This window comes from Pseudonaja textilis, chromosome Z (assembly GCF_049901715.1).
Source record: "Pseudonaja textilis isolate UNSWEBS1 chromosome Z, rPseTex1.2, whole genome shotgun sequence".
Classification (NCBI taxonomy): domain Eukaryota; kingdom Metazoa; phylum Chordata; class Lepidosauria; order Squamata; family Elapidae; genus Pseudonaja; species Pseudonaja textilis.
The window spans coordinates 87,489,869-87,507,749 of NC_142008.1; the positions used below are offsets into that span (position 1 = coordinate 87,489,869).

General features: G+C 35.4%; 1 protein-coding gene and 1 long non-coding RNA gene across 5 annotated transcripts in view; one reads left to right on the plus strand and one right to left on the minus strand.

The window, feature by feature from the left end:
- The first annotated feature begins 116 nt into the window (after nt 1-116).
- LOC148124134 (uncharacterized) lies at nt 117-10,091 on the plus strand. Its single transcript, XR_015740153.1, has 3 exons — nt 117-200; nt 8,535-8,599; nt 9,979-10,091. It is a non-coding gene; the product is annotated as an uncharacterized LOC148124134 (long non-coding RNA).
- A 4,300-nt stretch (nt 10,092-14,391) lies between these two features.
- C1QL1 (complement C1q like 1) overlaps nt 14,392-17,881 on the minus strand; it is a 52,359-nt gene continuing 48,869 nt past the window's right edge. For 2 of the 4 annotated variants that reach the window (XR_015740395.1, XR_015740393.1), the window contains exon 4: nt 14,392-17,864. Coding sequence is in view for 1 of the 4 variants with exons in the window: in XM_087918080.1 (XP_087774206.1) it covers nt 17,004-17,053 (50 nt within the window). In the remaining 3 variants the exon portion in view is untranslated. The remainder of the gene's footprint in view (nt 17,865-17,881) is intronic. The other 2 variants (XR_015740394.1, XM_087918080.1) reach the window with 1 other exon arrangement.

Genomic DNA, 17,881 nt, shown 5'->3' on the forward strand with positions numbered 1-17,881 from the left:
TGTCTTATAATTGGTCGCTCAGCTTCACCTGAATTGCGCTATGCATTCTGGGTAGGATAGTTTTGAGGAAAAAAAGCGAGCCCGGCGTAGAAATTAATCATTTCTCCTCAGCAGTCCAAGAAGTAACCTTGTAAATATTCTTGAACTTCTGAGTTGATCTCTTAGGTAGGAGGAACTGAAATTTTGTCTCTTCCTCTAAGGTACGGATTTGAGAATAGACGAAATTAACACTTTCTATCACATTTCTTATTATAGTCAGAACCGTTTTTGCATAGTTGCTGTATGTTTCACGTAGGTTGGAGTTCATAGGATATTTTACAAAAATAATTAACGATTCCTACCTTGTGGTCCTACGCCATCAACCACACTGTTTTCATTCCAGCAGTCAACTAAAATAGAGTTGTATTACTGATGTTCGCTGAAAGATTATTCTCAGCCATATGTCTGCTATACAACAAATGAACAGATCATGTTTGTTGTGCTATAACACTCTGGTAAAATTGAACATAAACAATGAATTGTATTTGTCATTTAGTGTAAGGGATTTGTAAAGACAGATAAATCCATTTTATTTAAGGAAATCCTTTAAATTGCAGAATGTGCAGCATCTTCTGACTGATGGTTTCAAAAGAACACCTAGGATTTCACCAAGTTTATTTGCATAATAAACATAGGCATTACTGTTGCTATACTCTTACATACATGCCAGATTCTGAGATCCAAATAGTAAGTTTTAATATTGCTCTATTCTATGCCTTGCAGCCTGTCATTTATGACTTACCTTACTTACCTTAGCAATATTCAAGCACTCAGCATTTGCAAAAGTGTAAATGAAAAATTATTTGCCTTCAGCACTTTTGTATGATTAACCACTTTGCTAATAAAGGAGAATATCTGTAGTTTAGGATTGAAATGAGGGGTCCTCAATACTCTCTGAGCTTGGTTGTTTTCCTGTTTCTTTACCCAAACTAGATAACATCGTCAGTGCTATCAGGACTACCTCTGATGATGTTACCTAGTTTGGGTAATGAAATGTCTACAAGAAAATAACCAAGCTCAGAAGCACCAAGAACCCCCTCCCCCAATAACCCTTTTGCATCTTTTTTCTATAGAAAGATGATATTTAAGTAGAAATGATATTGATACTAAAAAGTTGCAACTCGCACAGAGTGTGTACCTTTTGAGGATAAAAAGAAATAGATTTTGGCTCAAAGAGAGAAATTTCAGAACTGGGCCCAAATCTCTTTATGACTCCCTTCAGAATTAGACATTAAATTATGAATTAATATTTAAATAAACTTCTGCATTAATTAGATAACATATAAATCAGTTAATCATACTTTTCTCCAAGATCAGCAAAAGGATCATGTTAAGCAATTCAGACATTACTACAGGTAGATAAATTACACTTCGAACTATGTATTACAGCCCAATTGGATAGATCAGTTTTGAGCTTATTACAAACTGGTATAGCAAATTAATTATCCTATGATATAGAAAGTATAGAAAAATACAGAAAGTTATTGCTGATTCAGATCTTCCATTGGATTATAGGATCATTGTAAAAATTGTGAAGGATAAGGTTTCTGAAGACAGAATTCATTACATACATGTTATAATATTATTATTGCTGATTTGCATAGACATAAGAAGCTCAAGATAATGTATCCCCAGAATTCTCCAGAGCAGAAATAATTAGGGAAATAAATAATTATTATTCCTGAAAGGAATAACAGTTATAGTTACTGCAAGGCTGCTGAACTGGTTAAAAGGAGTGCCTCCATCTAAGAGCTGTTAATAATAAGCTCAATGGCACTTATGCCCTTTCAACTCAACAAAGAACAAAGAATTATCAATGTCTGATGTTTTTCTGCAGTTCCATTCTGAAATAAAGAGCTCTCATCAGTAGACAAATTCCTGTGCAAAGATGTGGTTGGTCAGCTGTCCTTCTTTTGCTCTTCCACAGACTAGCCTCTAGTATCTAATGTTCTCTGTGTCCAGAGAATTGTTTAGTTAAAAAAAGCAATCTGTCAAATCGTGTTAAATATCAACAATCTTGCAAAACAGAAAGGAATGAGACATTTTTGTGCCCTGGATTATAAATTCCAGTACTGCTCATAAATGACTGATTGAGAAATGGAAGAACAGAAACTAAGCACAAAATTAAGAGAAAGCCAGGGAGAGACTTTGTTCAAAGCAGAGGCAACTGCAAGTTTGCCAGGCCAGATCAAGGACTGTCTTTTTCTCCATCAACATCTCTTAGTAGTTATTCCTAGCCTACATCTCCCACAGAACCATGTGTGGTGTCAGAACTTCTTGTTCCCTGCTTCCCTCAGATTGAAGGAATGCAAGAGGAAGCGACTGACCTCTGTCAACTATTCTCTGAAAGTGCTATACTTCATTATCAACCTATATCTACATGCAGGCAAAAAAGTATACAATTTTAGGTTAAATTTTAGACTGCATCAGAAAGTTTGAAGTTTTGAGTCATACAGAATAAATTCATCATGAAGATTTATGCTCTGCAGTCACACCAGATCCAATTGTTATTCCTGCTTTAGGATTGGTTCTACAGCTTCAAGCAATGAGAAACATCTGTTAAAACTAAACTCCTATATAACACCATATATTATACTCAGTTATGCCGATAGCTTTTGACAAATGTGGGTAAAAATATCAGTGACATGAAAAAAAGATTTAAGAACTATTTTTTCAACTTTTTTTTGGCAATTGAAAGGAGATTTCTAAAATGAAAATTAGGATGAAGATTATAACATCTGATGCACATTGGCAGTGTAATACTTTCCAGTTTCTCTTACATATTTGATACATAATTGTCAAGTAAAATTATTTGGCCTTTACAATTGAAGCAGTTCAGCTAATGTCAGCCAGGTATCTCATACATATTTCTATCAATTTCTGTGAAATAAAACAGACATAGTTGGCTTCACCAACACCAACAGATTGATTACTTTAATGTGTCTGCACTAATAGATATCCTAATTTCGAATATTTGTTTTTTATTTAAATGACTTATATAGCCACCTATGGTGATCCTGACTATTTTAGAGAACAATAGAAATATAAAGAACATAACAGAATAGTTTTGTAGCTGTAGATATTTATTTTGTGATTCTAGTTAAGTGTGCAATGGCTTGAACAAGGGTACATTATTTAAATATTTAATAGTGGTATCCTAAATGTTATTAAACATTTACATTGATTATTTTTGATCACAGAAAGTCCTGAACTTGATACAGCTTGGATAAAGTTAGTTTACATAATGGATATTTCAATTCTGACTTTTTTATAGAATAATGACTAGAGGTACTATTTTCAAACAGATGCAGCTATATTACTCCTAGGCTAAGGCTGTATTACATATTACACAGAGATCTAGAATTGGATTTGGATATTTAAAATACTAAATGTAATTGTTAGGGCATAGATTCAGAATGGGCCTATTGGTATTGAGGAAGGAGCTTATATACTCCTCCCATATTTTCTCTCTCTAAATTGCCTCCTCCATAGAATCTTATACTGTTAAGATGAAAAGACACAGAAACCATCTATATATGTTTTCCCTTATTGGGCCAGAAATGCTCTGAGTAGAAGCAATTTGGATCAGAAAAATGATGTAAAAGAAAAGATTAAAAACATTATTTCCCATTCCTCTAACTGCCATCCGAACTGAGATTGTCTTATGGCTGTATAAGAGGGGGGAAAGAAAGGAAATTTGGAAAGGAAATGTTCAGGATCTTATAGCATCACATATTTTGTTGCCCTTGAGACAAACTAAACATATGATAGGAGAAGGATGAGGAAACTCTGACCTTCTGAATTTTAGAATTCCATGCTGTAGACCAAGCTACAACTGTACAACTGAGTAATGGAAATTCTTCAAATTAGCAACTTTGAGCAATTGCTTTGAAGACCACAAAGATCATTGCTTTGGTGAGCATTATTTCACCAAACTTAAGTTTCTTCATTCTCCCCACCTCAATGAAGAAAATGAGAAAGAGAAGGTGCAAGTGTCACTTGATCTGGTCTAACTGGAGACCTAACAGAAGCTGTCTAAGATCTAGCCTGCAACACATCAAGAGTCTGAATTGCGACAGAATGGAGATGGATACTCCCATGCTGCTTCCAAAACTGACTTAACAAATTCCAGTTGAATTACACTGGTTTCACAATAGAGTTAGGTTGATGCTCAGTCTGAACTGATTATTTGTCTGTTTATTATATTTCTTAACTATCCATCTACCTTGGAAATTAATTATGGCCAGTATAAAGCCAAATTGGTCATTTTCCTGTATTTTCCCTTTTCCCTCAATGCAGGGGAGTCATACTTTACTGGCTGTTCCTTATGTAGGTAGGTAATAGACTTATCACTGCCTGCTTTTTCTCTTCAATATTGTTCCCTCCTCAGTAGTTCCATTTGCTTTTCTTCACCACCACCCCTTCCCACATTCTTTTTCTTTGACTCCAGCACAGATTTTTTCCTCTTTTTTATTATGTCATTATTGCTTCAGTGATCAAAGAAAAAGAAATAGGTTGTTTTATTCTGGGCCCATAGAAACTGTGGCAATAATGATTCACCTTTGAGAAGCAAAAAACTAGCATTTGTTTAAATATTGTACCAAAATACCTAAATTGTCACTTAAGGATCTTTTTCCTTTTTCTTTCTTAGAAGCATTGAAGAATAGTGGGCATAGAATAGGAAAGAAAGAGAAATATGTTTCTCCTAGCCTGGGCAGAAACAGAAAGGGTCCTACTGAGAGAGGTCAGAGTAGAAGGGATATGGCAGAATACGTGGGAAAACAATAGTGGCCATAAGACTACCAAATTCTGAGGTCTCTATGGACCATCACTGGATGAACTGGAAGGGGAAAAATGGAAGCTGCTGACCAGTCACTGTAGGTTATAATGACCAGACAATAGGGAGGGATCCCAGTTGTTCTAGTCAATCAGAATTGGAATGTTGCTAGAGTTGAATGAAATGCAATGGATCAAGCTTATAGAAGGACTTAAGATGGCTCAGGATGGGAGCCAGCTTCTAAATACAGGCATGACTGCATTTGCAGTGAGCTGAGAATAAATCGAGGACAATATTGTCTGTTTCTGCATTTGAGAAATGGGTGGGGTGGTCTGTGCTGTTGATAATTGAACAATGTGGATCTGAGCTAAGAATGCTGCCCAAAGACATTAAATCCTTTTTTGCTTTGTCCGTGCCTGTTGCAAAACTTTAAAAGCCTGTGGCCCTTTTTTGGAGGCACAAAAGCATGGGAGTGTCATTTTCAGAGTATGAACTATCAGTTAATGGCAGGACTACTCACTCAAGCTGGCTGAGATAGCAAAAATGAGTGCTGAAGGCTTGACTTGGGGTGCTTTGTCTTCAGGATTTAGCTGTGTTTTTGACATTGGGATGTGACAGTGCCTGTTACAAAACAGCTGCAGGAAACTACTGTTTATTAAAAGGCCTTTTCCTTCTTTCTCTGAAGGTTTTTCTTATTTCATAGCTGAATTTCAATTGCTAAACTTCTATGGCAGGATTTCCCACTTCTTAAAAGCAGGGAAATGAAAATATCAGTACAAACCACAAATAACAGATCAACACATTCAAAAAGAGGGGAAATGGAAAATCCCAATCATACACAACACTCCATGTCTCCCAAGACATTTAAGTAGTAAGTCTGGGCTCTGTCGGGGGGACGGGTTTCTGGATGGATTGGCAGTGTGTCCCACTATGCTAACAGTGTCTTCCATTTGAAATGTATAAAGTGTTCTCCAATCCAAGCCCACTGTAAAGGCCAAGAACCAAAAGCAAAAGAAAGCATGAATTTTGAAGTGATGCATCGAATATTAGAATCTGGAGAGACTATACAGCTCAAGTGTGGCATATTATACTGGTATGATTGCTGTTCTGCTCATGTGAGTCAGCCATTGGATTGAGTAAAAGAGGAAAGAGAAGCTCAATGTTGGTTTTGAAGGACAAGTATGCTGTCACAAGGTCAGATGAGCTGCCCTGACTGCTAGCCGGTTCAGCTTTGAGAAGGTGAGTTAGGAGGAAACCTGGCTAGTATAGCTTTATATATATGCTGTGGAAATATCTGCTGCAAATAATGTCACTGTATATAATAAAAAGCATATGCAGTAAGCTTCCACTATCCTGTTCTGTGTCAATTGCCTTTGTATAGGCCTCAACTTACAACAATTCACTTAATGACTATTCAAAGTTACAATAGCACTGAAAAAAGTGACATGACCATTTTTCACACTTATGACCATGCAGCATCCCCAGGGTCATGTGATTTATATTTGGATGCTTGTCAACTGATTCACATTTATGATGGTTGCAGTCATGTGATCATTTTTTGGAACTTTCTGACAAGCAAAGTCAGTGGGGAAACTAGATTCACTTAACAACCATATTACTAATTTAACAACTGCAGTGATTCACTTAAGAAGTGTGACAAGAAAGGTCGTAAAAATGGGGCAAAACTCATTTAACATGTCCTTTGCAGATGAAATGTCAATATAATGTCCATGTGACATTGGAATTACAAATCTAAGTTTTAAATTATATTGGCTATTGTATCAGTAGCTCTGACCAATGTCCTTCCTGAGGACACAGTGCATGGGAGAAGAAGGCACATGCGGGGGCGGGGCGGGGGAGACACAAGCACTGATCTGCAGCACAGAATGGAGACTGCAGGCATTCCAGAACAGGCAAGCAGGTCAGCAACAACTACAATCTCTGGAGGAAGGAAGAAGGAATGTTGTGATAATGGCAGCCATAGGCACTTGATGTTGCTGCTCCCAATCTGCTTCCCTAACTTCATATCCAGCAAGGCTCTTGGAAGGTACTGGGCGGGGCGGGGTAGTGAGTATTGATAAGAGGACAGAGTTTACTATGACACATAGTGTGTCCTTTTTTAATTTGCAAACTGTTGCCAGCCTATGGACAAAATTCATTTGCAAATCCATTCAGCTTTTCTGTATGAAATAGAGTGGGTGGGTTTCCTCTGAGGTGTGCAGTGCTTCTATTTGAGTCTAAAAAAGATGCTTTAAAGGACACATGGACCAGTCTACAACTTTTTCTAACAGTTTTATCTTTCCTTGGGATTGTGTGGTGGTGCATCCCTAGTATTTTTCTTTATTTCAGGTTGCAAAATATCCTTGTTTGCTCATCCATTACTTGTTTACCCTTCTCATCCTACATTTCTCCTATTCTCAACTTGTAGAATATTATTTGAATCAGTAGAGCAGTCTTCCCCCCACCCGCTTGTCATGAAGCCAAATGTGCATTGATGCTAAGAAGAGCTGTACAAAGAGGTTAAATGAACAAATGAATAGATTTTGATGACCTGGTTTATTGAAACAGCAGAAAAGTGACATTAACTTGGCAAACTGATAGGGAAAATACACATTTATTTAGTCTGAAGAACAAAAAAAGTTAATTAGTGGTCTAACCTACCAGAAATAAATAGCATTTAGATTTGTATATGCCCCCTAGTGCTCTACAGCACTCTCTGGACAGTTTATATTATAAGCATTATTTGCATGTTGCCCCAACAATCCTGGATACTTTATGCCCATATCTGTGACCTAAGACTTATTCCTATGCTCTTTCCTTGGAAGTTAAAAGTCCTTTGATTTGCCCCTCTTTTTAGCATATCACTGGCTCCACTGGGGAGGCAGGAATCCTCTCAGGATAAGGAAAGATGCCAGACCCCCTCATAATAATCTATATGTAGGAGCAATCTTCCTTTACAGATTTCACACGCACCTCAGGATCAAACCCAGGGCAGGAGCATCTCAATCTGCACATCTAAACAGGAAGACAATTACCTATGACAGTCATATACTAGAACCAGCAACTACACAAACCATGCCCTCCCCAAGCCCACACCAAGAACCAGTCCCACCTATTAAAAAAAAGTCTCTGGACCATATTTTGTTCTGGTGTAACCTCAGCTTGAATTGGCACCCCAAATCATTTTTCTAACAATTCTAATGCTTTAAGCTTTGAAATATCGGTATGTTGTGATTGAATGAATGAGAGAAAGAGTGAGAATTCTACCTTTGGTGCCCCCTTCCCTTGCTAATAAGGCCTTCTGCTATCCAAGGCAAAATCAGATGTTCATATATAAGTCTCTCCTGACAGAAGGAGGCAAGTTGTGGAGGAAGTGAGAAGGGAAAACTTTTCTGGTTCTTGAAAATAGTTTTACTGTGGCCAAACAGCATCAATTTGACAAGCCCCTAGCAACACTAAGAACTGTGGTGACAACAAAGGGCTTAACACAAGATGAACTGCTGAACAGTTAAATGCAGGAAGTATTTCCACAAGTTATCCACAAGTAGAAAAGGAAGGAGAGAACTATTCCTCATCCTCAAGATTTAAATTAATTCATTAATTCACTACAAGAACAATTTATTGTGTTTGTTTCTACTGAAAAGCTGAATTAGTTATTTAGAAAACATATGTTGTGCTTTAACTCTGTTATAAATTCCTACTTTTGTTTCCCTGACAGGTTTCCCAGGAGCTTTTGAATGTTACCTTAAGTATTGAACTGTTTGAGCAAATCTCCGTGACAAAGTGAGAGTTATGATCGCTACATAAACTCCACCAACATCTTAGGTCTCTGACTCCTGATTCTTCTGCAGTCCCTCATACCCAGTTTTCAAGGCACTTTGTTTCATTTTGTTTCCATGCTAGCAACTGAATTTTCTTGAGGTTCCCTGATAAGGGGTTTCTCTCATCCGGGCTAATATTTCACGTGCAATACAGCAGCTATACAATTTATCAACATCCCTCTCTTTAGGATTGGAAATCTGTGGAGATTCTGTGGCATCAGAGCTGCTAAAAATATTTTTAAAGCAAAAGATGACAATGATAGTACCATCACTTCCTTCCTAGAAACTATTGGGCAGGGAAGGAGAGAAATATTGATGCTTGTCTTCTAATCTGCCTGAGTAAGGATATATTTTCTTCTCTACAGTACTCCACCCACTCCCTCCCACTCCAGCTTAGTCCAAAGGTTAAAATTGCAGAAGATTTGACTGGAGGAAATCCACTAATTAATTGTCAGTTTTTCATCGCATTTTGCAGCTAATGCTGCAATTTCTGTTATGGCACTTGAGCTCTTCCAATTCAAGCCAGGAAGTTTCATTTTGAGGATGTGCTGCTTTCTTTCTTTTTCTCTTCTACATTCTTGAAAAAAGAAAGCTAATTAAGGCATACACTTCAAAAATGGATATTTGCTGCTAAGCAATTACTGTCTCAAACAATTATTCAAACAGTAATAAAGTATAGGATGGAAAGGGCAGAACAGACATTCCCAAACAGGAGGTTCAAATAAAGGTTGGTTTGTACTCCAGGCATAATCTAATCCTGTTTTCATTAGGAGTGCTTTCAATAAGCCTAAAGCGATCAGGCCAAGAACTTTCAGAAGTCATTGATTTGAGATTCATAGAGGCAAATAGCACAGCCAACTCTTGGAAACAATTCTGTTCTCTATGCAAAGTTTCAAGCACAATCTCTAGCACATTTAGCCAAGGAACCAGGTAGCCTAGCAATTTAAATATAGTTAATTCTTATTTTAATGGACTAATATTGGAAGGGGCCTGGTATTTGTTAAAATAGAATATACCTTTAATCCCAGTGGATTTTATGCATATGTAAAATAATAATGGATATCATACACATACATAATTATAATTACAATGTAAACCTTTTATTTTGTTTTTCTTTTTGTTTATTAAGAGGAACATATAGAATAATTTTCTTTTTTCTTTTTGCCTTTTTCTTTTTTACATCTACCATTGCAAATGATTGGATTAAGGTATACAAGTGCCTGAAGAGTTTCTTTTTCCTTTTTTTCTTTGGAGTGGCAACTGTTTGCCTTCATTGTTTTTTTTCTTTTCCTTTTTCCTCTTTTTCTTTCTTTTTTCTTTTTTCTCTCTCTTTATTTACAGATAAGCATTACAAGATGAGTAGAAAGACAACAGCCCCAGCTTCTTCGATATCAACTCCCTCACCATCTGGAGGACAACCATCTATACAGGCAATATTACAACAGGAAAAAGAGAAAGAGAAGGAAGTGACATTACAGATGATCATGCAAGGAATTCAGAAAATTGAGCAAAAAATTGAAAAGACAGATGAAAAAGTGGAAAATATTCAACAGATGATGATAAAATATGAAGACAGTCTCAAAAAAATTGAAGAAGATATACAAAGAGATAAGAAAATTGGAGATATTGATACTCGTTTGAGTGATATCAAAAAGGGCAGGGGTGAATCATTAGGATGGGAAATAAACAAACCAGAATTTTACTTAAGATTTCAAAATATAGAAGAAGGGAAAGGTGAAAACCTTGCTGAAATAATGGCAGAAATATTGGCAGAAGCACTGGAAATAACTAAAGAAAAGATGATGGATGGGATGGATGAGGTGTTTCGTGTCTACACAAGATATGCAACAAGGAATAGACTGCCAAGAGAAGTTCACATCAGATTTACTAAGAAGATTATTAAGACACAGATACTCCAGGTGGCGAGAGAAAACATTAAAATATAAAAATAAAGAAATTGTGATGCTGAAACAGATACCAAGAAGAATAAGAGAGATGAGAAGAGAATATTTATTCTTGACTAAAGAGCTACTTAAAAGAGGAGTAAATTACAAATGGTTGATGCCAGAAGGCCTTTTGTTCACTTGGCAGGAACAAAGACACAGAATTGATACAGTTGGAAAAGCTGAGCTATTCTACTTAGAATACTTTAGAGAAAGGGAGGAAGAAGAAAGAAAGGAAGAGTCACTAATTGAATTCCAAGAGGAGTGTATAGCAGTAATTGAAAAAGAAAAAGAAGAAGGTGCAGTAGGTGGTGAACCCAGAGAACGAGAATTGAGATTTACTAGAGTAATAAAACTCTCTTATAAAGCTTAATATGGATGAAAAAAAACTGATTACGATTAACATAAATGGACTTAATTCAGCTATTAAAAGAAGGAAAGTATTTCACAAATTAGATAAATTAAAATTTGATATAATCTGCTTATAAGAGGTACATATTAAAAAGCAACATGAATATATTCTAAAACAAGGAAAATTAGGGAAATTATTTACATCGCTGGCACAATTGAAAAAAGAGGTAGGGCATTATATATTAAAGAAACAATTTTGGCAGAACTAATTTATACAGATGATGATGGAAGGATTTTGATGGTGGAGATAATGGATAATGGCGTTAAAACACTTTTAATTGCAATTTATGCCCCGAATGATAAACAAGAAGAATTCTATAGGAAATTACATATAAAAATAATTGATTTGGATTATGTTAATATCTTTATGATGGGTGATTTTAATGGAATAATTAATGACCAGTTGGACTATAAAACACAGGAAACAACAAAGAAAGTTAGAAAGATATTACCAAAATCCTTCCTTCAAATAACAGAAGAATTTAATTTAAAAGATGTATGGAGAGAGAGAAATGCGGAAAGTAAGCAATATACTTTCTATTCAGATAGACACACATCCTGGTCTAGAATAGATATGATATGGATGTCATCAGAATTATTGACTAATGTACGACAGATTGAAATAAAAACAAGCACATGGGCGGATCATAATCCAGTATCAGTTATTTGGAAAGGATACAAGAGGAGATCTAGATGGACTCTAAATAATATGATTCTGAAAGAAAAAAACTTTAAACAGAAAATAGAGAAAGAACTTGTTTTCTTCTTCAAAGAAAATAGAAAAGGGGATACATCTTTATAGAATCTCTGGGACATAATGAAGGCCTACACAAGAGGTCTGATAATAGATTATACTCGGAGAAGAAACAGAAAAAAGAAAAAGACATTTAAGACATTAGAGGATGACTCTTGAAAAAGACTTACAGAAGTCCCCACAAAAAAACCCATCAAAAATAAAATGGATATAATTAAACATAAAATAGGACTAATGGAAAAAGAGAATTAGCACAAAAAATTAAAAGTGCAAAACAGAATTACTTTGAAGATGCAAATAAACCAGGCAGACGGCTAGGTTATAAATTGAGAAAGGAAAGAGAAGCAAGAAGAATTAGCCAACTGATAAATAAAAAGGACAGGTTTGTTACGGAAATGAGGACAAGAAAAAAATTATACAAGATTACTATGGAAAACTATACTTTCAAGAGAATATTAAAGAAGAAAAAAATCAAACAATATCTTCAGAAAGCGAACTTACCTCAGATACCCCAAAATATTGAAACAATGTTAGAAGGAAGTATAACAATGATGGAATTAACAGAAGCTCTAAAAAAACAGAATGCTGGGAAAGCTCCAGGTCCAGATGGGTTGCCAGTGGAATTCTGTAAGACTTTTCAGGAAATATTGAATTTTCATCTTCTAGAAGTTATGAATGAAGTTATGTTAAAGAAAAGAATACCAAAAATATGGTCAGAAGTGTACATTTCACTTATACCGAAGGAAGGTACAAACCTGCAGCAAGCTAAAAATTATAGACCTGTATCTTTATTGAACTCAGACTATAAAATCTTTGATTCAATTTTGGCAGAAAGACTAAAAAGATACTTAAATAATTTTATTCATACTGATCAAAATGGACTTCTGCCAAAGGGACAAATCAAAGACATCATTTTGGATACTCTGGAATATTATGAAGCACACCCTGAGAAACAAATGGCCTTGATGTTTCTAGATGCTCAAAAAGTCTTTGGCAATGTGAGTTGGCGATTTATTTTACTGCAACTGATACAAATGGGCTTTGGTAAGAAATTTATCCAAGCCATTGAAACAATATATCATGAACAAACTGCAAAGGTTATGGTGAATGGAGAATTGACAGAATCCATAGATATAAGAAAAGGGACAAGGCAAGGCTGTTCATTATCACTTCTGCTGTTTGTGTTAACATTGGAAGTGTTGAACAGGAATATCAGAAAAGAAAAAGAAATAAAAGGAATGAAAATTTAAAAAGGAGTAGTATAAATTGCAAGCTTTTGCAGATGACCTGGTATTTATATTAGAAGACCCAAATTAATAGAAAAAATAGAATAATATGGAAAAGACCCAAATTAATAGAAAAAATAGAATAATATGGAAAAGTAGCAGGTTTGAGAATAAATAAAGACAAAACAAAGATATTAACAATGAATATGTTAACAAGACAAAAGAAAGAGTTGGAAGAAACTTTAAAAATACAGGTCACGAACAAGGAATTTATAATACACCAAGATGCAGTACCCTGAAGGAAGATAACTATGTTAAACTCAAACAGCAGATTGCGACAGACTTGATGAAATGGGAAATATTGCAACTATTATTGATTGAGAGAATATCCACAATTGATGAATATATTGCCTAGAGTTTTATATTTATTCCAGACAATTCCTATTCGATTAGGGAAAGAGTTTTTTGAAGATTTAAATAGAATTGTGTTGAAATATATTTGGCAGGGTAAAAAAGCAAGAATAAAATTAAAGCTGTTACAAGATGCAAGAATAAGAGGAGGATTTGCCTTGCCCAATTGGGAGCTGTATTACCAGGCGACAAATTTGATGTGGATAAAGGAATGGATAACACTAAGGAACAGTAGATTATTGACTTTAGAAGGTCATGACTTGCTGCTGGGATGGCATGCCTTTCTCTGGTATAAGGGAACTAAAACACAGGAGTATTTTAGAAGACATTATATTCGTGAGGCACTGTTTTTGAGTTGGGAGAAGATTAAAAGACAATATTATTTAAAAATTCCATGATGGAAATCTACCATTGAAACTTTTTCTTATCCAATAATATATAAAAAGGAACAAACAGATATGGGGAATTATTGAATGAAAAGGGTGAATTTAAATCTATGCAAACGTTGCAAGTACAAGGTGTAAAAATGAATTGGTTTTCTTATTTGCAAATACAATCTAGGTTTGATAAAGACTCCAAGGCAGAAGGTATTTATGATAAGTTGACTGACTTAGATAAAATTTTGATGGGTACTGAGGAAAAGGTAATTAAAAACTTTATGGACATCTATTAGAATTTAAATTGGAGGAGGAGCAAGTTAAAGAAACGATGATTGCTTGGGGGAAAAATTTTGGATATGGGATTGATTTGGAAAAATGGCAAAAATTGTGGTCTCAAAATTATAAAATGGCAATATCAACTGCATGTAAAGAAAATTTGTATAAGATATTTTACAGGTGGCACCTACCCCCAACGAGACTTGTGAGAATGTTTAAGAATAAATTGGATAAATGCTGGAAACGTCATCAGATACCTGGTTCATATTACCATATGTGGTGGACATGTTCAGACACAAAGAAATATTGGACTAAAATCCACACATGGTTGGAAAAAATGATAAAACAACATATAGACTTTAAACCAGATATCTTTTTATTGGGAGTCATACCGGACATATACAATAAAGAACTGAAATATTTGATTGTAAATGTTTTAACAGCGGCTAGAATCGCATTTGCGAAGAACTGGAAAAATGACAAAATACCTATGCAGGAGGAAGTTGTCAAAAAAATTATGGACTGTGCTGAAATGATTAAACTGACATTTGAAATTAGAGAACAAGAAGATAAGCAATTTTATATGATATGGGATTTGTTTTATCAATGGTTGGATAAAAAGGCATGGTAATATAATAGACTAGATAACTTTGTGATAGAAATCTAATAGATTGATATAAAACATAATATAGATATATATAACCACTGGTTGAAAGTATAACATAAATTTTAAGATAAAACATGGAACATCTCATATAAAACGATGGAATAAATAGTTTAGTCATGGATGAATAATAGCTGATAAATAATAAACATATGTTAGTTTGACAATGTGAAGACAGATATAAATTGTGAGTAAATGACTACAAAAGTATAGCACAAAAGAAAAGTAACCAACTGACACACTGTATGTATATAAAATGGAAGAGGATTTTATGTTTTTGTATGTGTATGTTTGTGTTTAAAAATAAAAAACTTTATTTAAAAAAAAGGATACAGCTATTATTTTCACACCTCCCCTATTCATCCTACAACCTAAACTACTTCCAGTTCTCTTAACGTGCAATGGCAACTGTTTACTGCAGTCATTTCATGGGGCATCCCCATTAGTTAAAGTCCTTGAACCTTGAGATGGGTAGCAAATAATTTTGATAAATAATTAAAGTTACCTGACCATGTTTTATGTCCAATTCATGTCCTCCACCCCTCTAAATGAGCTGCTATGTATGTCAGGAGGCACTGTGGTTTCAAGTTATTTTTTTGTGTTTGTGAACATCTTAAGCTTTCATTTCCTTTTCTTTCTTGTCAGTGAAACTGAGGAAGTCAAACTGTTTGGTTGTAACAGTTGTGTTGATGCCTGCTTAAGGCTGTCTCATTCTTGATTGTCAACAAAGAAATGGAGGCATTGATTTAGCCAAAAAAAATCTTTAAAAGATGATATAGAAATGAATATTCCATAGCAGTTTTTGTTTTCCTACGATTTTGGGTGGAAATTGTGACATGCCTGTCCCTGCATCCTTCTGGTATTGTCTTAGTCACTCTCCTGAGAAGTCTAGTTATTGTGATGATGCATGCAGGTGTATTATTCACAGAAACACATTGCTATTTTTATTATAACATTTTTATACCTAAAATCCAGATTGCTCCACACATTTTTCCTGTTCAGAATAAACGGCAAGTGTTAGTATATGTATAGGGATGTCAGCAGTGGCCAATTTGGTCCAAATATTCTTTATCCCTTATAAAATTTTGCAAGCTACAGATATCTGACATTTGGTCTTTAATGAAAAGAAGCCTGGCTTGTATAACAATGTAGAGTCTGTGAAGGGGAAAAGAACTGCACAAAACAATAATCAACCTTCTAGAAAATAGCCTCTGAATCTTTGTTGTGTGAAGACAATTCCTTTCCACATTAATCTGCTTTAGCTGACCTCTTGAATCCTCTGATTAAATTTGCTATTGCAAATAACAACTTCTTTCCATTAACACACATTCCATCTTTTAGGATTAAGAGGGGAATGAACTGCTGAGGAAAGGATGGAGCCATTCAATTTTTCATTCTCATAAAGTGCTGTAGCAGCTTAGTTAAAGAGGGATACACCAGACATGGCATTCTGTCCATTATGGGTAATGCCACATGGGACACCATCACATCTGTTTCCCCCAACTAAGAATACCAGTTTGAGCAAGTGTGACAAAGATTTCTGGAAATCCTAGAGTTAAAAAATTGGTTTCAGTGAACTATTATGGTTGTGGTTGTTCATAGTCTCTAACAGAATCCATTCAAGTTCTCATGGAATCTAATTTGAAAAAACCCTGCCATAAACCAAAGGAAGATAAGAAATGAACAGGCAAGGGACAAAAAAGCAGTTCAAAAGATCCACCTGAAGAAATAGGAAAGCCACATTTATGCTGGTAAGACAGAAAGGAAAAGTGTTAAGAAGTAAGTTATCTGGTACAGAGGTTATATATATTTATATATACATATATTTATATATACAGATGATGCATGCATATATATTAAATATATAATGGGAAAAGGAATTCCGGACACTTAGTTCTACATTCTGTGAAACCTGTATGCAGAAACCTGTGCACTCAAAGCAGCTCTATAGGTTTTGAAACTTAGATCCCAGCTCTGAATGATATCAGTGCAAAAGATTTAGTGTCTGCTTTGTGCACAAAGCCAGTCATTGCATTCTGCTTCTCTCCCCCAGAAGTAAGCAAAATCCTTGACCTTTGGTCCTTGTTCCTTCATCCCTGTAGAAGAGTTCTTGAAGCCTTGTGTTCAAGCACAGTTGGTCTGGTCTCCACTTGGGGAGAGTGGCTGGCAGCTCTAAACAGGGCCTGACAGATGTCAAAAGGCAGCCTGTCCAGTTAGGTTACCATTGGACATTTGCTATTGTCAGATAAATTGCTGTCCCTTTCCTCAGCCATGTCAACCAATATCACTTCAATGAAAGAGTTAGTGCAAGTAATCTTCACTTGCACTTTTGTAGATTTGCAGAGGCATATCTGTTGGAGCAATTTTAAATATAAATATATTAAAGACCTGCAACCCAATATATGTTAAGTTCTTTAATAAGGTGTGGGTAAACTATGGCCATCTAAAGATGCTATGGGTCAATTATTTAAATTTATAGCAAGCCATAAGCCTTGAAGGAACTATTCAGAAGCTGTTACAAAAATAAAAAAGACAGAAATATTCACTGAGTCTTCTTCCTGACTTCCTAGGGTATAAGAAAGAGAGGGTGAGACAGAATAAAACCTGCAAGATTCTGTTCCCTATATCAATAAACTTCTAGTCTTCTATGGAATCTTTTCTGATCTGGATAATCTCAAAGAGCTGATATCAGGTTGGTTATGCTGTTTGAGGATAAGAGAAGTTCTTCAACAAATCTCAAGACTATCATGTTGGGGAAGGACATTGGTCTACACATGTACAAGAAGAGGAGATTCACCTGTTATGGTTCTATGGTTTACAGTTTTGATTTCTGACACTCAAGGAAATGAAGATTCAATGCTGCCGTTTGGACAATTAGTTCTCATTATGTAAACCAGACAACTCATGACCCGTTGGGTCATTGTTTCAGAGATATTTCCCTACCTAAAACTCATGTACCTCACTCTACTTCACTCACTACCTTTCAAATATCCATGCACCATTCCTAATGGATGGAATGCCTCTTGCACATGACTGTGCACCTTTTCAAACTTGCACATCTCATACATCCTGTCTACATCCCTGACTCACGTGTTTCACACAAATCCTTACACTTTTTTGCATCCATCCCAACCTGCAGTATGCACCTTTCACGCACCCTCTCTGACAGTGTGGTACTT